Genomic DNA, 25308 nt, shown 5'->3' on the forward strand with positions numbered 1-25308 from the left:
ATCTTGAGAAAGAACAAAGAGGGAGAAATCATGCTTCCTGACCTTCGACTGTACTACAAAAGCTACAGTAATCAAAACAGTGTGGTACTGGCACAAAGACAGATTGATAGATTTATAATAAGCCCATTAACCCACCCACCTATGGTCAATTAATTTATGACGCAGGAGGCAAGAATATACAAAGGAACAAAGATAGTCTCTTCAATAAATGGTGTTGGGAAAACTGGAGCTACATGTAAAAGAACGAAATTAGAATATTCTCTGATACCATACACAAACTCAAAATGGATTAAAAACCTAAATTTAAGACCAGATACTATAAAATTTCTACAGGAAAACATTGATAAATGAGGTTTTAAAGTGTACCTGTAGTGTGGTAGTGGTTTAGTCACTAAGTTTTGTCTGACTCTCGCAAGCCCATGGATTGTAGCCCTCCTGGCTCCTCTGTCCATGAGATTTTCCAGGCAAGAATACTGGAGTGGGTTGCCCTTTCCTTCTCCAGGGGATCTTCCTGACACAGTGGTCAAACCTGTGTTTCCTGCATTGCAGGCAGATTCTTTACTGCAGGGCCACCAGGGAAGCCCAGCTTTTAGCATGGATTTTGTCTAAATTAGCTGCTAAATTCATGAAAAGACTTTCTTTGATTAGATTAACTTAGAAGTCATATAGAACAATCTTTGACATAAATTGCAGCAATGTTTGTTTGGATCTGCCTACTAAAGCAAAGAAACAAAAGCAAAAATAAATAAATGGGACCTAATGAAACTTAAAAGCTTTTGCACAGCAAAGGAAACCAACTACAAAATGAAAAGGCAGTCTACTGAATGAAAGAAGATATTTGCAAATGATAGACTGATAAGGGGTTAATATCCATTAATATCCAAAATATATAAACTGCTCATACAACTCAACATCAAAACAACCAGATTAAAAAATGGGCTGAAGAACTAAATAGACATTTTTCCAAAGAGGAAATGCAGATGGCCAACAGGACATGAAAAGATGCTCAACATCACTAATTATCAGGGAAATGTAAATGAAAACTGCAATGAGATATCACCGTACACTGGTCAGAAAGGAAATCATCAAAAAGAACACAAATAGCAAATGTTGACAAGGGTGTGGAGAAAAGGGACACTTAGACACAGTTGGTAAGAGTGTAAATTGGTACAGCCACTGTGGAAAACAGTATAGTGGTTTCCTCAGAAACTAAAAATAGAACTACCATGTGACCCAGGAATTCCACTCCTAGGAATATATCTGAAAAAAACAAAAACACTGATTCAAAAAGGTACACGAACCCCAGTGTTCATAGCAGCATTATTTACAGTTGCCAAGGTAAATAATATGGGAACAAGCTAAGAGCCCATCAACAGATGAATGGATAAAGAAGATGTGATATGTGTGTGTATATATATACACACATATATACATAACATACAATGGAATACTACTCAGCCGTAAAAAAGAAAGTAATTTTGCCTTTTGTAGCGACATGGATGAACTTGGCGGGGCATTATGCTAAGTGAAATGAGTCAAATAGAAGACAAGTACTGTATGATATCACTTAAAAATGGAATCTAAAAAATGCAACAAACCAGTGAATAAAACAAAAGAAGCAGATTCACAGATTTAGAGCACAAACTAGTGGCTACTGGTGAGGGGGGCGGAAGGAGAAAGGGGCAGTAGAGGGGTAGGAGTAAAAAAAGGTTATTTTGGGATTATATGAAATTGTGTGTGGAACTTTAAAAATGTTAAAGCACTATATAATTTAAAGAATCTTTCATTTAATAAAAAAATTGAAAATGTGTATGTTGCTGTTAGAAGAAATAAAGAAAAAGCAAAACTTTAAAAATGCTATATGTATGCTTTTTAAAATGCTATATGTACCTTTTTAAATGCTATATGTTCATTTTTGTCATCAATACAAAACTGAGTGTAGAATAAGATACCATGATTCCCAGTTGTAGTATGCTTTTTGTATACTACATTGTACCATAATACCCTTCTCAATCAGTTGGACCAACTATTCATTGCAGTTGATACTCAAAAGATTGATTTAGATCCTTTAACTTTGTTGAAATGGAATTTTATTAGTACAACTTGGATTAAAGGAGAAAGTTTTGATTTATGACTACTGGAAATCTTGAGTTTTTCCACAGTTTCACTCTACTATATGAAAACATCATCTGACTAGTAACTCCCAATTTTCTAGTGGTCTTATGACTTTGGAAAAACTTATTCATGGTACTATTTCTTATTTGAATTGTTTTGAATTTTAGGAGAGTAGTTAATAAGAAGCCTTTTTCCGAATTTGTATTGGAGAGTGCACATACTGTGGTTTTTTTTTTTTTAATTAATTAATTTCGCTGCACTGGGTCTTAGTTGTGGCATGTGGGATCTAGTTTCCTGACCAGGGATCAAACCCAGGCCCACTGCATTGAGACGCAGAGTCTTAGCCCCTGGGCCACCAAGGAAGTCTCCTACGTGCTGTTTTTACTTGTGCATAAAGGAAAGTAGCTTGATGAGGAGTATGAGATGTGTAACAGCTTTTGTTATACCTGAAAGAGAAGTAAATTGGTAAAACCGGTAGAAAATTATAGACAAAAGAGGTGAAAACACAGGGACGTTTGTAGTCTGACCAGGTTTTCATGAAGCAGCTAATGTACCAAGATTCTTTTGTCCATACTCTAGGATGTGCTGTGCAGACCACTGTAGGAAATTGAGGTGCAATGTCTTTGACCTGTAGCCAGTCACTGTTTACCTCCAACTTGTCTTCAGTTTAATGTGTTTCCCGGTGCTTGGATATAACATCTTCGTTACCAGTTTATTTATTTTCACACTGCTGTCACAGAGACTTGGAAAATATAGTTAATTTTATAGATTAAATACATGGAATAGGATGAAGACAATAAGCCATACTCATTCTTTGTCTATCAAACTACTGCTTTTCCAGTAAGTCTCGGTTTGTTCAACTTTTTCTTATACTTCTGTTGCTAAGGATATTAAAACTGGGAGGGAAAAAAAATGCAAAAAATAAAATAAAAATTGGAGCATATGAAGCTACAGGTTTGTATGAAAATATTAATCATCAAGCTGTGTAGACAGGTAGTATGTTACCTTTTTATCTGTGAAAAATTTAGTTGTATGTTACCTGTGTTCCATATGTTGTTTAGATGGTCAGCATCTTCTAAAAAACGGATTTGGGTGCTGACTTATTATATATTTAACCTAGTGGTATGACTTAGTACTGTAAACTGACTTGTGCTCTGAAGAAAAAAATTACTGTCCTCACTTTTCCACATCAGTGTTTCATCATGTGTCCAGCAGATGCCTCACTTTGTCTCCTTGAAAAGTGAAAGTTAGTTGTTCTGTCGTGACCCCATGGACTGTAGCCCACCAAGCTCCTCTGTCCATGGAATTCTCCAGGCAAGAATATTGGAGTCGGTTGCCATTTCCTTCTCCAGGGGATCTCCCCAATCCGGGGATGGAACCCAGGTCTCCTGCATCGCAGGCAGATTACCATCAGAGCCCTGAGGGAAGCCCCTCTTCAGGTTGTTTTTAATCACACCAAAGTTTAAGAACTAGACCTTTTTTAGAAAGTGAATTTTTGTACAAGTTGTATTATTATAAATGAATATAATTCATGCTGGCTACAATTTGGTGTTTTGTTACTGATAAAGAATGATCAAAAAATTTTTTTATGAAACCAAACATATCCCATGCTATGTGATTAGGGTGGAGTTCTGAGATCCTCCTTATATGCCCATGTATTTTGTTGGTTGTATCAATATCTTTAATCATGTAACTGCTTTTGTTTTAACTCCACTCCATTTCCCTGTTAGCATAGGAATTAATGACTTTCCTAATGTAGCATTTTACTGAAATGGCTTCTGAAGTTTTTGAGAATTACTTTAGGAAAATGAGCTATTTTTACCAACATCTTTGAGTACTTGTGTTGAAAGGTAACTTCTGGCCCTATTCATAGACTTCATGGTGAAGAGGGCTGTGTTGGCTGCTGGTCAGTGTCAGAGTGTTCTCTTCCACCCTGTAGGCTCTTTCTCTCATTTCTTGCTCCCCCTTGCCTCCTTTATAAACTCAGGGACCTACATGATGGAGTTAAAAATTTGTCTCACTCTGATTTTTAGGAAAATTTTGTGTCATTGTTGAGCTCAGTGAAATCAGCTGCTTCCTTTATTAAGTAGGATTACAGATAACTTGGTTTCCCTGGTGGCTCAGACGGGTAAGCATCTGCCTACAATGCAGGAGACCTGGGTTCAATCCCTGGGTTGCGAAGATCTCCTGGAGAAGGAAATGGCCACCCACTCCAGTACTCTTGCCTGGAAAATCCCATGGACAGAGGAGCCTGGTAGGCTACAGTCCATGGGGTCACAAAGAGTCAGACACAACTGAGCAACTTCACTTTCACAGATAACTTATCCAAAAGATATCTTCTGTTATTTTCTTGTTCCCTGAAGGAATGTGTAAACAGGATACGGGATTTTTACAATGAATAATTTAAAAATTATTATTTTAAATTGGTGATTTAAATATTGGGGGAGGTTGGCAATTAGTTTACTCTTTGGAGGCAAGCATGGTTGTCCTGTAAAGAACACTGTCTCATAGAGTAAGAAGTAATTTACATTTCACAAAACCTGTGATAGTTTTTGCCCCCACGCAAGGATATATGTTCCCCCTAGGGGTTGATTATACCTGTGCTATCCAATATGGTAACCTTTAGCCACATGTGGCTGTTTAAATATAAATTAATTAGAAGTAAATAAAATTCAGTTCAGTTGAACCAACTAAATTTTAAGTACTCATTAGCCACGTATCACAAGTAACTACTGTTTTGGACAGTGGTAGTTTCTATCATTGCAGAAGGTGCTCTTGGACAATGCTGTATTAGGCTAGCCATTTTTAAGAAGAGAAAGAGGTGAGAATTCTCTGGTGGTCCAGTGGTCAGGATTGTGTGCTTTCACTGCTGAAGCCCAGAGTTCAATCCCTAGTCAGAGAGAGCTAAGATCCTGCAAGCCACGAGGCACAGTCAAATAAATAGAAGAGTGAAAGAAAGAGGCCAATGAAAGACCTGAGTTTCTTCCTTCCACAGTGCAACTTTCCCTGTCTCCTCGTACCCTTGATTAAAAATTCAGAAAAAGGTCTGTAGTTTTGTATATCATCACTTTGACTTTTTTTTTAATGTTCATTTCTGTTTCCCAGGCTGGCAGTGATGGTGAAAGCATAGGAAACTGCCCCTTTTCCCAGAGGCTCTTCATGATTCTTTGGCTCAAAGGAGTTGTGTTTAGTGTCACAACTGTTGACCTGAAAAGGTAAGATTTGGTTATAGTTGGGGATCAACTTGAGTACATACTTTACTGTTTTCAGTTTGATCCTTTCCCCATCTCTCACTTTGCTTGCATATGTTCTCTAAAGAAATGTATTAAAGTTCAGCTGATTGATGGACACATTTAACTTGCATAAGTATTACAGATAATTCACAGTGTCAGTATATTACATGTGACCACTCTGTGTTTTTAAGAACTTATTGTATGTTTACCCTATATTTCGAGAGGAGCACCAGGAGCTATTTTAGTGTAGATGCAGTGACATCTTTGACGTTACAGGATGAGCATGGAACTATGAAGAACTTTCTAAGCAGATGACTTCTCATGTGCTAGTAAACACATGGCCAAGTATCTGGATTTTTAAAGCCAAGCATGGAATTTTAGGAAGCTGATTACTGCTGTGGTCTTTCTCATTTCATCTACTTTTCAGGGAATAATAGGAGTTTTCTATAATACGATTTTGACCATATTTGGTTAAATACAATTATAGAGTAAGAGCAATTATCTTGCTCTATGGCCCTGTGATTGTTCTTGCTAGTTGAAGGATGTTTCTAATTTTCTCTCCATAGACCAAAGTGGAGAGGGCTGTGAAGAGCCCTGATAAGCAGTAAGCTGTTTTCCTCAGGAACTTCTGTTGTCCCCTAGCAAACAGATCCGAGGCGAAGAACATTCATACTTTTTTTTAAAAAAGGTTTAAGCCAAGGGTTGAGAGCATTTATACCAATAGATAGTTTAGGATGTGGCAGTGGAAATATATTCCTCTTGACACAAACGCCACGACATGCGTTGCTGTTTATTTTGTGAGCATGTCAATCATGGACAGTGTCCAAAGCTGTCACTTGTGGATAGCAGAATTCACGTGCATTCTTCTTCTGGGCATCACAAGGTGAGAGTTATTTGACAGCTGTAATCCCATGCCCTGTTCTTGGTTATCATTCTCTGGGACCTTAAAATTTTTTTTTTTTGCTTCACTTAGTTAGATTTTGAGGACTTAAAATGTCTTTATTGAAAATAAGTCATAAAGTCTTCTAGGAACCCCTTTGGTTATATATATGAGCGTAGAAGTAAGCCTTGGAAATTGTAAGAATTAAAACTACAGGTTCATTTGAAGAAAAACCTGGCTATATTGGACAGGACTGTTGTAAGAATGAAATAATTTATAGTTACCCTTCTATTACTGTTTTTTTCCTACACGCATTCACAAAGGGAGTTTCCCAATATAACTCCTAAAAATAGACCATGCTGCTAAGCACACACCCTTAGTGTGTCTTAAAATACATGGATTCCTCCTATTCCATTTTTGGCTTGGAGTAAGTGAGTTGACTGCCATGCTTTGAAAAAAGCCTTTTTTGAACAGCTCAATAACAGTGCTTGATTGTGGTACATACCAGTAATAGCACAAAAAACGATGGGAATCTGGTTCAGAAAAGGAAGTGAACTTGTAACAGCCGTTTCTAACTCATCTGTTTCACTTTTCACTTATAAACTTTTTAAGACATTATTCCTGGAAGTTGATTGATATTTGAGGGCTTGTATATGTTTAGGGCTTGTATATGTAATGTACCCTACATGTAAAAAGTGACACAGAAGTGGGATGAAAGATTCAGGGTTTTCTCACAGAAAATCTACTACTCTAGATATATGTTTATTTCCTAGAGCTTTGTGTTAAATAAACAGAGAGCACTGAATATTAGAGCCTATATTCTTTAGCTTTCTTTAAAAATCTTAGGTCTATAGTATATATTAAAAAAGAAAAAACCTTCTTAAGATCAATTAAAAGTATACAGCTAGTAAATGGTAATGAGTCCCCTTCATTCCCAACCTTGGTCATCAAGTTCCCCTTCACAGAGATAATTGAACTTAGGTTTGGTGTTTATCATTCTTCCAGATCTTTCCTATGAGTTTCACCCTTATATGGGCTTCCCAGGTGACTCAGTGGTAAAGAGTCTGCCTGCCAAGTAGGAGACATGGTTTTGATCCCTGGATTGGGAAGATCCCCTGGAGAAGGAAATGGCAACCTACTCCAGTATTCTTGTCCGAGAAATTCCATGGACAAAGGAGCCTGGTGGGCTACAGTCCATGGGGTCGCTAAAGAGTTGGACACGAGTGAGCAACAACACCACCCTTAATATGTAGTCTTAACTAAGATTTCAAAGAGAAGGTACCTCAAGAAAGTAAACATTGGCTCAAAAAAAAAAAATGTAAATAGAATAAAGTTGTCACAGAAGAATAAAACATCATGTAGTAAAAAGTACCTTTCATAATTTTTAAAACTTTAAATGTGACTGTTTTTAGAAAGCTGTGGGGGAGAAAAGATTTGGTGCCCACAGTGGTTGTTTTCCTGCTTTTTCTGATAATTGCCTAATTTCTTGGTGAAATGTACTGATCCCAGAACAAGCTGGTGGAGAGCAATAGAGCTCTACTGAGAGCTTTTTAGAAGCCCACTCTCTGCTCTCAAAAAATTATTGTTACCTGACATTTCATCCATAAGAACAAGCCAGTTTCTAGTTCTGGCACTGTATGACAGGTTCTCTTTGCAGCTCAGTTGGTGTTAATGACTATGCTGGAGGTATTCATGTGCCCCTGTGAGACTTGGAGCAACCTCCCTTTGCTTGCCTGCCAGCGCTGCCTTGATACTCTTGTGGGAGTAATTTCTAAACCTAATTTTTGGTTTATGCTGCAATCATATTACAGAACTTTTAGATTAAAAAAAAGTTTGTAGGCTTTAGGAGGAATTTAAGTTTTTACCAACTGCCGTTTGAACAAAAGCTTCAGGCAAATGTAAGTGAAAATAATAAAATGTGGGGCACATTTCAAGATGTTATCACATCATCAAAAGGGGGGCAGCCATGGCATAGTAGAAAATGCGAGGGGCAGAGGCCTGGATCTGTGCAGAGAGAGCCTGTCCCTGGTTTCCCTGGGACCTCGGGCAAGCTACCTTATCTTCTTGGAGGTCAGTTACCTCATTTTTAATCTCAGAAAGGAGGAAGGGGAAAATAAACTGGCATTTCTTCAGTGTCTGTTACATGTTAAATATCTTCACCATACTTATTAGAAACTACTCATATCAAACCATGTTCAGACCTTTCATTGAATAGAATTATTTTATCACACTGGTGTTATAGGGCCTTTCTGGCTAACAGGTTCATGGCAGTGATCAAGATCTTTATTTAAGGACTTCCACTACCTTCACTGTGTTCAGAAGTTCCTAAATCAGAGGTCAGCATCATCAGAGCACAAATAAGCCTGAGAGGTAGGCTGGGGTAAGAGAAAGAAGAAAGCATGAGAACAGTAATGAGAGAGACAGTCACACTGACGGGTGTAGCTGAGTGTGGCCATGCAGTTGTTAGGGTAAACTCCTCTGGTTTGGGGAACTGAGAGTAGAAATGATAACTTTAAGAAATTAGTTTTTTACTTTAAAAGCAGTGTTATATTACTAGTGCATAAAATTCCTCCTCCATGATATTCTCAGAGAAATTAAGTAAATTGGAGAAGACCACCTTAAAAGTCTGAGCAGTATTTGTTTTCATTTTCCATTCCTATCTTAAACATTGAAACTCTCATCCTTTGAGGTGTCTAATTTCCTTCTGCTTTAGAAGTCTGCACACCATTTGTAACATTGTGTGAATCAGACCCACAGTAAGTTGCCATTGTCATGGCATAAAGTTTGGAAGATTACTATGATAGTTTAAAACAATTTTGAAGTAATTTAAAATGTTACAATGGAAAAAATGATAGCTCTATATCTTAAAAAGGCTTATAAACTCAGAACTAAATCTGATTTCCAAGTATATTTTTGAGGTAATTTGCTTTCATTATCACTTTCATTATCTCTGTGGTTCCACCCTTCTGAAAATAGTCATTAGCAAGTTGAGAGATCAGTTTGAGTTCCAGGTATGTCTTTAGTAAACAGCAGCTTGAATAACATGTACAGAGAGACTAAGTGGAGTGAAACAGTCCAGCCTTTTAGAGAAATCATTCATTTCCTGCTGCTGGTCAGGCAGGAAAGTACAGACTCTGTCCTTTCCCTTCGTGAAGTTGACTTGGGCTGCGTGAAGCCCTTGTTAGAATGGTCCTACAATTGAAGATACATGTCTCATGAATGCATTCTGAATCACATGTATACTTTCGGTATGTGTGTGTGAGAGACAGACAGACAGGGAGAATTTCATTGCCATGTGTCTTTATGTTCTTTTTCAAGATAATTTCAAAGATGGAAATCCTGTTGAGGCCACTGAGAGCTGAATTAGAAAATTGGATTGTAAATGAAAGGTTTTTTAAACCTGTTACCAGTGTGTGTTCTGAGTGCTCGGTCACTTGAGTCATGTCCAACTCATGTCCAGACCCCATGGACTGTAGCCCTCCAGGCTGCCTCTGTTCTTGGGATTCTAGGCAGGAATAGTAGAGTGGATTGCCATTCCCTCCCCCAGGGGATCTTCTCCACCCAGGGATTGAACCTGGTGTCTCCTGCATTGTAAGTGGATTCTTTACTGCTGAGGCACGGAAAAGCCCTGTTATCAGTATACATTCTGCTTATAAACTATAAATCTGTTAAGAATTATTAAAGTTGTATTTGATACCTTTTCATAGATGTTATTTTGTTTTAAAATGATTGCTCCACAAATTGACTTTCAAGTAGACAGGGATCAGCAGTATACCACATTTGATCACAATAAATAAAATCCTTTAACTGGTTGAACTGGGACACATAGGCAGATGCTTAGTAATGGGATCTTGGTGTGTGTGGTTTGATGTCCACAACAATTCAGTCATTCAGTTAGTGATTTAGTATTAGTCAGAATATAGCAAATCTAGTGAAGAATAATTAATAGGAGTAAAGTGATCTGAAACAAAAGATTTGTGTTGTTACTTTTTTTTTTTTTTTTGCTTATTTGCCATATACTATGTCTAGCATTCTCTTGACTTATGTGAATTAATTTTATGTCTGAAAAATCAACACCTTTAAAGTTTTAAAAGGAAACTCAATTAACAAATAAGTCTACATCCTTAGTATTTTTTTCTATTTAGTGAGTCGACTAGTTACATTTGGTCATTTTTAAGAACCAGCTCCAGTCTCCTGTGGCTGTGCTATACTCATTTTTACCAAGCAGCTGGAACTGAGCCACCAGCCCAAGGGCCTCCAATTGTTTGTGCTGAATTAAATTTTAATTGAAGTTAACCCACTTAAGTTGCTTAAAGTATTAGCTTCTATAAGGTGCCTCCTTTTCATTCCTTCTTTCTCTTTCTGTTTTTTTTTGTTTGTTTGTTTTAGTTTTTTCTCTTTATATATTTCCTTTTTTTCATTTGGAAACAAAAGAGGCAATAACAAAATAATTTTTTTTCGTCTAAATAGAAGACTACTATAAAAAAAGACTTACTCTGATGAGTAACTGTGAAAATAAATAGCCTCCAAAACATTCATGCTCTCATATCAAGGCATGAATTCTATGCACTTTACTTTCCTAGATATCTGTTAAGGGAAATATTTGAATGAATTGCTGAATACTTATTGAAGGCCTTTTATGAAATAAACCAAAGATGTCCTGAAAATTTTAGCCATTACCTGTTCAGTTTCATTTTTCTCATGTTGCAGTTCTTGAAATGTCAAGTTTCGGTGAAGCATCTGTAAAAACGAGCCTTTGTGGGTCAAACAAAACATGAGACCTTAGAGTGCCCAGTGAGGACTCGAAGGTGAAGAATCTTAGATTCTATCTGGTTGCTGACTTGATAATAGCTTCTAAGTGAGTCACTTCAGTGCTTACAACTTGTCCATTTGAAATCTGCTGATCTGTTTAGAGGCATTAAAGTTTTTTCTCAAATCTACTTTCACTTGGAGCAAGGACCTAACATGATTGTCCTTCATCTTAACAGTTAATCCTGGAAAATAGTTTCATCACCTTAAAAAAAAATCTACATAGCCTTTCAGCAGAAACAAGGATTATTCACTAGTTGTGCATAGTTTCACTTTACTTACACACTTCTATGTTAATCAAATTTCTTAGTACCAGCTAATGCTAAATAACCATCAGACTCAAATAGAATTTTGAACCATCAGATTCAGAGTTTAAAATTGCCACTTTCATGAACACTTGTATAAAGTTCAATTCACTTTCATACCCATCATTTAATTTGATCTTTATAGACAAATCAAGTCTTATATCCATAATACAAATGAGGAAATCTAGGCCCAGACAGGATGTGATTTATTTAGTCACATAGCTGATGAATAGCAGAACTGTTCAATTTGGGACTTTAACCAGGTTCTTTTTATTTGGTTTTTTGGTTCTTTCTTCTCTACCATGCTAACTTTATCCCTCCTCTAACAAATATTTTTGTTTGGAAACCTTGAAAATTGTCGTAATTTATTGTAGAAGTAGTAACTGCTATTTATTTTGCCACCCTACCTTATGGATTATTTTATAGCATTGATTTCCTTCTTCTCCTTTACCTAACTCTGCCCTGTTCATGAAAAAATGATTACCTTATACTTAAGCATTAATGGACTCTTCGTTAGTCATAAGAATGTTAGTGGATATGTTTTATAACTTTGAAGTGAGAAAAGTGTCTTCCGGGTGACCACAATTTGTGTGTGACAGATTAAAGGATGTTCTTATTCATCACTGGCATTGATGGAAGATTTGTGTATTTTCTTTCTCGTGTATTTTATACAGTTTTATTAGCCCTCCTTGCAGTGATGAGTTACTATTGTTCTTTCTTACCTTTGTGCTACTTTCTTAAAACTTTTTTAAGTGTTAGGAGTTGGAAATAAATATATAAACCCTAAATTGTTAGGGTTTCCGGACTCTTGATTTTGTGTATGGTCTTTCTGAGTTGAGGAGGAAATAAATTATAAATGGGAACAAATGTGATTCTGAGTGAGAATATGAATGGGTGACTTGAAGACTAGAGATGACTACCGTCTTGGACATGCTGGACCCTTTAGTGATCAAAGAACAGATGGTTAAGATGAGTAAAAAGGAATAACAAAAAGAAACCAGTGGCAATTCCCTGGTGGTCCAGTGGTTAGGGCTGCTGTGTGCCCATGCCTAGGTTCAGTCCCTGCCAAAAACAAAAAAAGAAACCAGTGAAATGAAAAAGAACAATTCTAATTTGGAGTTGAATACTTATATAAAAGTTACTGGAACCCTCTAGTCATACCTCACTATTTAACTCACGTTCCATGTATTCCGATTATTTTGTGCTCAACTTTACCTTGTCCAACCAAAGAATGCTCAGTAAAAGAATAAGAGTTGAAAATCAGATCAGATTTTGCCTTTTAAAAGTTCTCTTCTGGAATTTAGGTTATTGCAGAAGTCGATAAATAGTGTTACTTTTTCTTTGGCGTGGGATGGAGATATGCTGTAGAATATGAGTAGAGGGGGCCCTGAGTTAGAACATCTGAGCTGTTGGGATAATTCCTAAGTCCTTGTATATTTGATTGGAATGTAATAGTAGATGAGGCACTCTCCAGACCTAAACTGAGAGAGAGTTAACGTGGTGTGGGTGGGGTAAGGGGAGGTAAAGAAAGGGAGAGAGAGAATTGATGTGAATTAGCCCAGGGGAAATTGATAAGCTGGACTGAGTATAGATTTTAGGGTACACTCTATTTTAAAAATTCTTTTTAATGACAAAATATTTTACCTTCATGATACACTTAAAGATATCCTTTATTTTATTCAAATTGTGTGCATTTGTGGTAAGGAGGGAAGGAAGGAAGGTCTGTACTAGGGGAAAAGTTCTTTGAAGCAATGCGTTAATTTTTTTAAGTTTTTAATGTTCATCTTCTTAATTATGAGAGTTCTCAAACATATACAAAAATGAATCAACTTCCTCATAACTTCAGTTCTATTAACAAGGTTTTGCTTCCGTTTGCTTTGTCCCCCCCTTTTTTTTCTTCCCTGAAATATTTCAAAGCGCACCCCAGGAATACTGTCATTTCATCTCTATTTATTTCATTGTATATCTCCAAACAATAATGACATTTCTTTACCTAACCACAATGCCATTATAATATCTAGTTCCCAGTGTATAATCCAGTTTCCCTGTTGTTTAGTCACTCAGTCATGTCCGACTCTTTTGCAACGCCATGGACTGTAGCCCCCAGTCACCTCTGTCCATGGAATTTTCCAGGCAAGAATACTGGAGTGGGTTGTCATTTCCTCCTCCAGGGGATCTTCCTTGAGACCCAGGGACCAAACCCACAGCTTCTACCATATCTCCTGCATTACAGGTGGATTCTTTACCGCTGAGCCACTGGAGAGGTTCCCCGCCCCAGTTTGCTTAGTTGTCTCCAAAATATTTTCTCTTTCACTGGTTTGTTCAAATTAGGATTCAAACAAATTAAACTCATATTTGGTTGTTATGTCTCATAAATTTTTCTTAATCTATAATAATCCCTTCTAACTCCCACTTGTGGCTTTTTGTCCTTCTGTCATTGACTGGTGAAAATCCAATTAGTTGAACTGTAGATTGCCCCAAATTCTAGATTTGGCTGACTGCTTCCTTGTGGTATCACTTAACTTTGTCCTGTAATGCCTCATGTTTCCTATAAATGAACTTTTTGGTCACAGGACCCCTTTATTCTTTTAAATTACTGAAGACCTCAAAGAGCTTTCAGTTAATATTGATTTTACTATATTAGCAATTAAAGTGAGGAATAAAATTTAAAATTTCTATTTAAAGTTAGAAATTTAAAATAATTATTTACTAATTCATTTAAGTAGAATAATCATGAACTCATTGTCATCACAGTTTTTAATTAAAAATAACTTTATTCTCCAAAATTAGTGAGAAGAGTGGCATTGTTTTATATTTTTGTACATATCTAATGACTGCCTTAATAGAAGACAGATTCTTATATCTGCTTCTGTATTTGTTACTTTGTGATATCACCAAGTAACCTGTGGAAAACTCCACTATACAACATGAGAGTGAAAAAGCTACATGATGTCTTTGTATTATTGGAGTGGTTTTGACCTCATGGACTATCTGATGAAAAAGTGAAAGTTGCTCAGTCGTGTCCGACTCTGCGACCCTATGGGCTACACAGTCCATGGAATTCTCCAGTCCAGAACACTGAAGTGGGCAGCCACTCCCTCTCCAGGGGACCCTGGTTCCCTAGATGACAGACTGAGAGACAGCTGCCCTAGGAGGCTTGATTGGTAAGAATGCTTTTAGGTGGTGATGTGTGCTTAATGTTTTATCATTAGGATGCACACCATATCTGGTCACGCATGTTGGGCTTAGTTGAGGCATTTTGCTTTTTAATAGGGCAACATACCAGTTTTGCCATTTTTATTAGTGTTCTGTGTATTTTCAGTTTTTCCTAATAGGAGGAGAATGTCTTCATTCTTTAATTTTGAATTTCTTTGATAATTGGGTTTGTGGACATTTTTCCATATGTTCACTTATCTGTTGCTTATCAATTTATTTTGACCCATACCTATTAGAATTTTTGAATTTGGACAAAGTCCTTCTTATTACTGTCATATTTTTCCATTCTGTGTTGCCTTTTATCTTTGTTTATGCTCTCTTTTATATATTAAAGTATTTTGATACTAGTCAAATCTTTTGATTTTTTTCCATCAAGTCTGGACTTGGAAAATGGAAAGGAAGTAACACCTGAATTTGAAATGTTATGGAAAAGGATTGTGGGAATCAGCTACTCCTCTCCCTTATTTAAAAAATAAAAGGCCTAGAGAAGTTATAGTTTGTCCATCTTTATACAGTAAGTTGATGCCAGGGTCTAGACTAGAGACTGACTTTCCCAAGTCGTCTTCCCCTCATTCTGTCTCCATTTCTAATAAGTACCTCAGTTAAATTTGAAACATGAATGAAGGACTTTGTAATTAAAATAAAAGATTTAAAATTTTCTTATCATAAATTATATGCTTTGTGGAGGTTTGCCTCTTACTAGAGTACTGTTGCAGCTATTATACTTAGTGGAAAAAGTATATTTTTTCTTATTCATTTTTATATACTTCAAATTTTAGAATCACTCTGAGAATGTGAAGTATTGTTGCCTTCTTTAGTTAGAGTTAAAAATGATCTGATGTTGACCACTGTTTTGCCTAACAGGAAGCCTGCAGACCTGCAGAACTTGGCTCCGGGGACCCACCCACCATTTATAACTTTCAACAATGAGGTCAAAACGGATGTAAATAAGATTGAAGAATTCCTTGAAGAAGTCTTATGCCCCCCCAAGTGAGTATCCAAGAAAATATGCCTGGAAATAGTGCTGTCTTTTTAAAGCTTTGTCTTATCCGGCCCTTAGAGATATTTCTATTCATTGTACTTAAGTTAAATTGTCACAGAATTAAGTTGGAATTACTAGGACTTCTCTTCATTCATTATAATGCTACACAGATGTCAGAATTGGCTGCTGGCTAGGCCAGTGAGCCATACTAAGAAAGGTAGGAATCGGGTTAAGCTGGAGAATACATGGTGTTTGGGATATGTGAGACAGGTCAGGAAAGACTGATTATTTGAGGTCCCAAAATGAGAGTGAAATTTAAGGATAAGAAGAGATGGGGAAAGACCTACTCACATTGAACCCAGCCAGAATGTCTAAGCAGGAGTGTGGTACAGGTTGCTGGGAGATTTCCTATCAGGCCATTTTAAAGGTAATTTTCTGAAGCTACTACCCAAGGGCATTAACTTTTTAGACTGTGTCCCTGGGATTCCATTTTTATGTATATATTTCTTAGAGGTGTTCTAGATACCCTGGTCCTGCATATTAGCCCACGTGGTAAATGATTTTAAAATACTCAACTATTGCCTATAATGTGAGATGTAGTTGAGAAATAAATGTACTGTAATGACAGTTACTTAAATTGCAACGATGCAGGTTTGCATCATAATGTAATCTTCGCATAGATTCAAAGCCTTTTAGGCTTTTCCAGTTTCATTATCCTGAAAACCAGGTTTCTTTTTTTTTGGGCCCAAGCTTTTTCTTGTTAGTTGTCTTACTCTCCACACATACAGATAAATTTCCCTGGAATGAGATTACTGAGTTAGAGAGTTCTAAAATAATAGTTACTCAGTATTCATTCCTTCATTGACTGGTTTATTCTGCAAACAGTTACTGGGCAACAAAGCTCTATGGATACAATATGAGATAGTTCCTGCTCTCTAGAGGTGCAGTTGAATAAGGACAGATAGTGGTGCTATGGGAAGGTGAGTGGAATCAGGAAAGGCTTTAGAGAAAGAGATAATATTTGAATTAAGCTATAATTGAAAAAAAAGATTGGCATTCCACAGGTGAGTGCAAAGATGACAGACGTTCTAGGCAGAAAAATAATTTTGAATAAACTGTTTCTTTGGAGGACCTGAGGATGTGACTGCAGCATAGCGTGCAGGGTTGAAGATGGTAGGCAAGAAGGCCGCCAGGAGGTACATGAATAATGACACCCCTGTCTGCAACTAGTTCATCTTCAGTTAGGAACAGAATTACCCTCTATTCAGCAATCTTACACTAAGCTTAAAATTTCATTTTCTTAATCCTATATTCTAAAGTTTATCCTCTGCTTTCCTGTCTTTCTGAGAACCTCAAACTTCTTTTATCTCTGTTTTCCAAGAGTCCTAACCTATCTTCCATCCCTAGTAAAGTTTCTGTAGACCAATATCTATAAAACTATGTTTGACTTTTCCTCCAGAACATGTATATAGTTAGAATACTGATAAACTAAAACTAAGATCTTTATAAAATAGAAACTGAAGATTTATATACATCAGTAATGAACTATTATGAACATTCATTCAAATAACTGTTGAGAGAAAATGGAACCTGCCAGACCTCTTTTTATTCTTTTTATGTATGTATGTGTATATATATATATATATATATATATATATGTATGTATGTATGTATATCTTACCCTTTTCATTTTTAAAGTCAGTCAGCTGTGAGGAAAGTTCCATATTTGCTAGTTTATCCTCAGATGCTAGTGAAAGTAGTCTTTCTCTCATAACTGTAGATTATTGTATCAACACTAAATTATAAATAGAGAAACAGTTTGAATGACATTCATTCTCTGGGAGGGAAACTGTATATTGTTTCAAATCATAGTCTGAAAAGTTTCTTGTGTAAATCCTTCCAAGGATATTTACGTTTTTGAAGTCAGTATGCTGATAACATTATATACCATTTCAGTAAAATGGGGGTATTTCTACATATTCTCTCCTAAACTTATTCAACAATATCAGCAATAACAATAACAAATTTCATTATTCTTATTTTTTCTAAGAGGGAATACATATTAAGTAATAATATTAAAGTTATTAATAAATAATAATAGCTTCATAATAAATATTAATGGAGCTAATATTAAAATATTCTAATTTTTTGGCATCCAGGACTCTCTAAGACATCATAGCATTTTTAATTTGATTTGGACTTTGAAAATAAACATTTTCACTTTTTTTTTTGGCCACGTTTTGTGGCTTGTGGGATTTTAATTCCCCAATCAGGGAATGAATCTGGGTGCTCAGCAGTGAGAGCAGAGTCCTAACCACACCACCAGGGAATTTCTTCACTTTGTTTTTTATATATAGAAAATTTAGCTTCATTTCGTTTGGGCATATTTAAAGAGATACTCTAAGCAGAGATGATCTTTTCGTTTAAATAATTTAATTTAAAACTTTGGAGATCTTTCTGTTTTAAAGGGTTCTTAATCTGCTAAATTCTCTCTGTGGTTAATTTTCCTTGTTTTTATGTTGATGTTTCTGATGGCTCAAATGGTTAAAGAATCTGCCTGCAATTCGGGAGACCTGGGTTCAACCCCTGGGTAGGGACGATCCCCTGGAGCAGGGAATGGCAACCCACTCCAGTATTCTTGCCTAGAGAATCCCATGGACAGAGGAGACTGTCAGGCTACAGTCTATGGGGTTGCAAAGAGTCGGACACAACTGACTGACTAACAACTTTGACTTTATATTCTGAAGAGAGTTTCTAAATAAAGTTTAAAATTTTACTTTAAATAGAAGGGAGTATTTTTTATGTTACCAATGCCTCTGCTGTTATTAACATTCAAGTGCTAATTATGTGCCATGCACTGTCCATTGTGGAGTATTTTGTGGAGTATCTCAATCCTCTCCAAGACTTTATGGAAAAACTGAAGATGAGTAATCAAAATAATTTGTCCAAGGTTTCACAGTTAATGGTGGCAGAGTTGGCATGTGCATACTGCATGCTAAGTCGCTTCAGTTGTGTCCGACTTTGTGAGACCCCATGGACTGTAGCCTGCCAGACTCCTTTGTCCATGGGAATTCTCCAGGCAAGAATACTAGAGTGGGTTGCTGTCCCTCCTCCAGGGGATCTTCCCAACCCAGGGATTGAACCTGCTTCTCTTATGTCTCCTGCATTGACAGGAGGGTTCTTTACCACCAGCGCCACCTGGGCAGAGTTGGCATACTTACTTTGAAAGCTAGATCTTTTTGCCTTCAAAAACCTATGTTTCCTCTTACTTCTGTTTTTCATTTGGTTGAGTTTGACTTTTGTTAAAGGTAAACTGTGAGTCTTTAGTTGGAATTGTGCTTTAGTGAGTACAAAATTGAAGGGTAGCTCAAGTTTAGAGGAAGGGTAGGATAGAAAGCAAAGGGAGTTTGTTTTACTGTGATGACCACGTGAGACTGAAAGTGGTTGTCCAACTTAATTTAGTGAATCCTTTTTAAAAAGTAGGGGAGGTTTAATTTCTGATGAGTTTTTGTTTATATGCATGGGAGCAGCATGTTTGGATTGAGAGTACTTTGCCCTTAGTGGGTTCTGTAACCTGTAATGTGAAATACTGATCAAACAGCATGTTCTCTGTCACACAGACTTGCTTTTAGAGGATGAGAGAGAGAGAAGGAAGTGGGATCATCACATGCATTCTTTTCCCTTTCCTCTGTTCTAGGGCAGTCAGGGATCAGCCTTTTCTCTAGGATGAGGTCTTAGCTGATCCTATTCACACTGATTGTAAGCCTTGTTTCCAGGTAGGAGGAGGAGAAAAGGCAGAAGAGTTGTATAAGCTGGTGAACCAGAATCCAGCATTTCTAATAACATGTTTTTGGCATTTGATGACTGAGAACAGAGGGGTTTTTATGTGAGCATTTCTAATTTAATCATGACAAATATAAGCTATTTTAGAGTTGTTTAGAATTTAGAGACTGATGAAAAGCTAAAATCAAGGAGCTTTTGCTAGTCTAAGTAACTATAGGTTTTAACGGAGAAGCTGTCTTCTCTTCTGGGGTATTTTTTTTTCAGTTTCCCCCTTGCTTGAAAGAAGGAACTACTTTGCCACCCCCCACCCCCACCCCCACCAAAAGCTTTTAAAAAACTTTGAAATTTGGATTTTTAACTGAAGCAGGCTTGTATACTTGGCCAACTTACTGATAAAAGGAGAGAAGGATAGAGGAAGATAGATAATTTCGGAGAAAAGTTCTATAAACTGTTGTTAAGCCTTTTCTCTTTCTTTCTTTTTTTTTTTTAAGAGAAATAACAATGAAACTTACAGGAATGAATTTACAGGAATAATTTAATAGACTTGTATAACCACACTTTATTCTCACATTAACACAAGAAAGGAGAAAATGTCTGAGATCTTTCTTAAAGGATGGAATTATTCTTAGCTAGTCTACCATAAATACTAGTCAGTGATGTGATACAGGATGTAATAAAGGACTGATCGTAAAGTCTCAGTGCCCTGGATGTGCGTGTCTGTTCTGTGGTTGACACATAGCCTTTTATTAATCATTTACTTTTGTTTTGTTAAATGTTAAAGTAAATGTTCATAATAGTTGAAAAGTATTGCTTAATCAAGCAGTTTGCCAAAACTACTACTAATGAATTATTAAAATCCAGTGTTTGGGGGAAATGCAAAAAAGTTGACAACTGATTTTGGACCTAATGGTTTAGAATTTGATTTATCTTTTTGAACTTGATCTGTAATAAAAACAACAACACTGGACTTGGGGACAGGAGATGTGAGTTTGATGATACTTTTAATAAGTCCAATGATTTGGGGGTAACTATGTAAGTTTTTTGGAATATAATTTCCTCTTAGCAAATTGAGAGATTTAGGTTGAGTGGTCTCTTGTACCTATATTATTGTGTGCATTAAATTAATAATACAAGTTTAATTGTTTGTCTTGGAGAAGAATAGGGCATGTTTTAGAGAACAGTAGTTTTTGTTTTTTTAAACAGTTGTAATAGTATCTGTTTCCATGTAATAAAGGATACACTGATTGCAAGTCCTACATTTTTACCTGCTTATTAAAATAGGTCTCTGGTAAGTATGATTCTGTGTGTTCGTCTTTATAACCCCAGTACCTAGTACAACTTCTGACACATAGTAGATACCTAATTATTAGAATAAGTCAATATATGCATAAAATGAATATGTAAATAATCTATAATTCAAATCTACTTCCTTATAAGTTACTTTGAGAATTATGAAGTTTACTTCATTAGAAAAAGTAGGTACTCTTAAATATTGGTTGGGGAATAGAAGAATAAATTTGGAAACTTGGCTAGAGGAAGACATAGGTGTACTGAAGAGGCGCTTTTGTTCCTTGCACTATATTTTCTTTGGAATGAGTCAATGAAGGTACTGTATTATAAGTGGTGGAAATATTTAAACTACAGGCTGGTTATTTTCATAGTCAAGGGAAATCCAGGGATGTTGAAGCTGGAATTAACTGTTTCAGCTCAGGTAGGGGGCGGAGGGAAAGAGAGAGAGATAATAAAGTTTCCTGTAGTTAATAGGAAAAAAAACATGTTATATATGTGTATATATAAACACACACATCACACACACATATAATATGCATATACATACACTCAGGTGAAATTTATTTACTGTAATCATTCACTGAAAAACTCATTATGTAGTTACTATAACTTCTAATTATAAAGAACCTTTTAAGCTTAAAAATAGATATTAAAAAGGAAATAACTTGAGCATATAGGTATTTAATATATATTTTATATTTTCCTTCCCAGTATAGTACTATGTCTAGTTTAGAAGATATCTTTTCTTGAATTTAAAATGGTAAACATAAAAAATATGAATATAAAAACTAGCCTGAAACTACAACTTGCAACTGGACTAAATTTTTTCCCTAAAAATTTTTCATTTTTAGTTTAAAGAAAAGTGGTAAGAAAGCATCTTAAAATGCATGAATAAATCTGAATAACTAGTTCAATGTAAGATTTTTTTTCTGTAGTTTTACTGCCCCAGTCCATTTTCCAGGGAAGTTTTGCAGGGCTTTTAAGAAAAGATCAATCTTTCCTAAAGTGGTGCTAAGAGTCTGAATTTCTCTAGTCCTGGCTCCTTGGAGTTGCTGCAAACTCTACTGAAGGGAAAAGTAAAGAATTGGGCTTTTTCACGTGTGTTTTCTAATTTAAGGAAGAAATAAAAATTAAGTATATGTGTTGAAATTTGAGTATATAAAATACACGTGTGTATGTCTTTTTAAAAAAGCTGTTGTGTCATGAAATGTCTCTTCTCAAAGTAGAAAGACTTTGTAATAACACAACAGAGCACTTGTTAGCAAAATTCCAATGTCTTATTTTTCTCTTGCTTGGTGTCACCCTTACAAGTAAGTATTTCGTGTATGGAAGTTGTGGAAAATCCTGAGTGTGGGGCTAAAGTGAATGATCGGCCTCCTGCTGTTTTGTCCTTGACCTAAATTTGGCCAGTCTAGATTCTTTTCCTACTGCCACGGTTCTGTGGTACTGTTGTGCACGGCTGGCTCGGTGCATGGCATACCAAAGATGTCTCTTTGGCATTCCTATGTGAGAAAGCGCTACAGTTGAAATGTGGCTAGTGCAACTGAGGAAATGAGTTTTAACTTTATTATGATTAATTTAGATTCCTATTTGGATAGGCACAAGTCACTAATGGCTACCATATTGGACAATTTAGATATGTAATATTTCCGTCAGCACAGAAAGTTCTTTTGGACAGCTCTGCTCTACAGTTCGCTTACTAAGACGCCCATTGACTTGGCACCATTCTCTGAACAAGTAGACTGTTTTCCCAGCATTTTAATTTATAAAATGGAGATGGGGTGCGGATGCCCTTTGGATGCCAAGAATATTAATATGTGAACAAAAGCACTGTGCAGAACTTTGTTTCCTAAGGAAAAAGCACATCTTAAAAAATTCTGTGGAAAACTGATGATGGCATTTCTTAGAGTAATAACTGTTAAAAGATGTCTAGTAACTGCTAGCACAATGGTTTGATTGAGAGGATTTATGCAAATGTCTCTTTGGAGGCTGTATAATCCATTATTACATTTTTCATTTAGGTACTTAAAGCTTTCACCAAAACACCCAGAATCAAATACTGCTGGAATGGACATCTTTGCCAAATTCTCTGCATATATCAAGAATTCAAGGCCAGAGGCTAATGAAGGTAAAAAAAAAAACCCAAGTGGTTGAATTAGCAGTGTAGAACCAGTCCCTCCTACCTACCCCCCAGAAAACCTCCAAAACAAAACAAAAACAGGAACAAAGATCAGAAAACCCTATTATGACAGTGATTGTAAATGATTACTTTGGAGGCCGTTCCTTAAAGTATTAAAAACTAGCTTTCAGAGTTGATCGGAGATTTGATGATAAACCAGAGTAAGTCCTTAAATTGTTCTTTTTCTTTGTTTCTTGTTGATTAACTGTGCCTAGCATAAAGTGGGTGTGTGATTAAATGTTTATTGAGTGAATTTGTTCACATATTCTTCTGAGAAGTTACCATGAAGGCAGCTATACAGAAAATTACAGTGTCTCAGAAACAATGGATTGGGTGGTTGTAGTGTTGGGATAGATTGATATAGCTTAATTTAAACTATTACTAAAGCTTTTGTTTATTGTTGGGTGCCAGGAACCTAAAGTCAGCCTGGGTGAATTTTTGTGCTAATTACCCTTATGAGCAGTTTTTGGAGTTGCTCTAAGAGAGCATTTGGACACACAAGCCTTGCAAAGGTCTCTGTATCCTAAAACTAAGGTTTTCGCTTCAAGTCCTATTTTCATGGTGAGAGTGGTTTGTGTAGTACAGATGCTACCTCCTTCTTTTATTTATTAAAAGACACTGTCTTATCATTTCATTTACCAAACTTACATATAGTAAAAGGGAAATCTCTTTGAAAGAGGTCCCATTGAATGAACCTTGTCTTAACTACACCATTCAGTCATCTCCCCTTTTCTTCTCTTTGGGATGTTAAGCATTGTTCTTTCTGCCAAAAACTATATAGAGAGAGCATTAGTGTTTAATTAAAAGTATCAGTAATTACCAAAGAGCCAATTCCTAAAGACATTATAATCCATCATAATTTTAGAGTGTTTGGTAGCTTGGGTGGGGTTCTTTGGGTGGAGTTTATGGCCGCAGATGAGCAAGAATACCAAAGGGAAAAAATATCTCAGTGCCAGTTGAGCAAGAATAAACATTTAAAAAGTTGACACATTTGCCGATTTCCTTCTGTTATTTCAATGGGTAGATTTCCAAGCTATTCAGGCTTTTAAAAATTACTATTAAATTTTTAAATTGCAGCATTTTACAATTTAGTATTGAATTTCAGTGATTTCTGGAATAATATTCACTGCATGAAATCGTGTTTCTATAGGGAAGGGAAAAACTTTAGTGCTCAGGCCTGTCTTACATCTATTAAATGTGTTTCAGTAGCTGCCACAGCTAGGGAGCAATTTTCCTTAGTAATTGTCTTTTTTTGTCCGACTAATGGTTCTGTATGAGTCTCTCATACGCTCAGTAAACAGTTCACTGGAGCCCCTCCTGTCCATGGACAGTGTCTCTGCTCTGCTCTTCCTTCCTGCAGGTGGCTGTTCTCTGTACACCCAGATGTTCTTGCTGAACATCTTCTATGAGCTTCTTCTATGAACTCTCTAAGTTAAAGTCATAATGTTTTTATTTCTCAGTGTGGCTGTTGGAAACTGGAGGGTGGTTGAATTTCTTTTGATGCTTGGTAAAGAGGAGAGGGAAATAAAATGTGTCTGCTTAAAAAAAAAACACTGCTTTGAGGGATGGGAATGGGGGAGGAGACTAGGGGAGAAAGTGACTCACTTAATTATAACTTTGTATTCTATTTTCCTATCAATTTGTTCCTGTCTTAAGTAGCCACCTACATGTACTGTCCTTTGAATGCTATAACCAATAAGAACAAGCGATATAATAGATTATACCGCGCATAACTTAGAAGGCCTTTTATATTAAATTACCTATTGCTAAATAAGAATTCCAGTTGCCAAGCAGCTTCTCCCCACACTGCCATGAGATTTCAGAAAACAGTATTCCACATCACTTGGAGCTTAAGGGGTCTCCCTTGTATATATTTGTTGCAGGCCTTTTATCTGTCTGTTTAGTACAATTAAATACCTTAAATAAGCCTTAATGATCTACCTCCTTATTCCCCCAAATAATCAACAACCTACATACACATCAATTGGTTTTTCATTTTACATGGTAAATTAGAGTAGGCAAGCCTTGATTGGTTTTAAAAACATATTAAATATTTCACAAAATTCAGTGTATTTGGACAATTTTAAGGCCCTTTAAGACCTACTTCATAAGGGATTAGATGTTTGGATGCCTTAGCAGTTGGGCGAGTGAAACAGAAGGGTCAAAGCTTTTATCAGGGTACAGAGTAAACAAAAAAGATTTAGAGAATAAAATAAATAAAAGGAAACATAGATAGATAAAACATATAATTCTTTAGTAACTTGTCTAAGGTGACCGAGAGTAACTGTGTTTTCTTTTGAAACATTAAAGGAGAAATTAATGGGTAATTACTTTTATGGGATGGGTTAGGTATGACCTGTCCCAGATCTCTCATGTTTTTTTAAAATTCTTTGATTTCATTAATTTATATAATTTATTAAGCTCCCAAATGTAACTCATAGATAATTTGTTAGTCTGTTGATGTTTATAATATTCTTAAGAGGTCAGTGAATTTAGCAGTGATGAAATCTGCCACT

At 36.1% G+C, this 25308-nt stretch overlaps 1 protein-coding gene across 1 annotated transcript in view; it reads left to right on the plus strand.

Annotated features, from left to right (window-relative positions):
- The window catches only part of CLIC4 (chloride intracellular channel 4), a 72380-nt gene that overhangs the window by 34169 nt on the left and 12903 nt on the right, over positions 1-25308 (plus strand). The window contains exons 2-4 of the mRNA XM_043909271.1: positions 5221-5330; positions 15423-15548; positions 22635-22741. Coding sequence (XP_043765206.1) covers positions 5221-5330; positions 15423-15548; positions 22635-22741 — 343 coding nt within the window. The remainder of the gene's footprint in view (positions 1-5220; positions 5331-15422; positions 15549-22634; positions 22742-25308) is intronic.

The sequence above is a fragment of the Cervus elaphus genome, chromosome 8 (genome assembly GCF_910594005.1).
Source record: "Cervus elaphus chromosome 8, mCerEla1.1, whole genome shotgun sequence".
NCBI classification, from domain to species: Eukaryota; Metazoa; Chordata; class Mammalia; order Artiodactyla; family Cervidae; genus Cervus; species Cervus elaphus.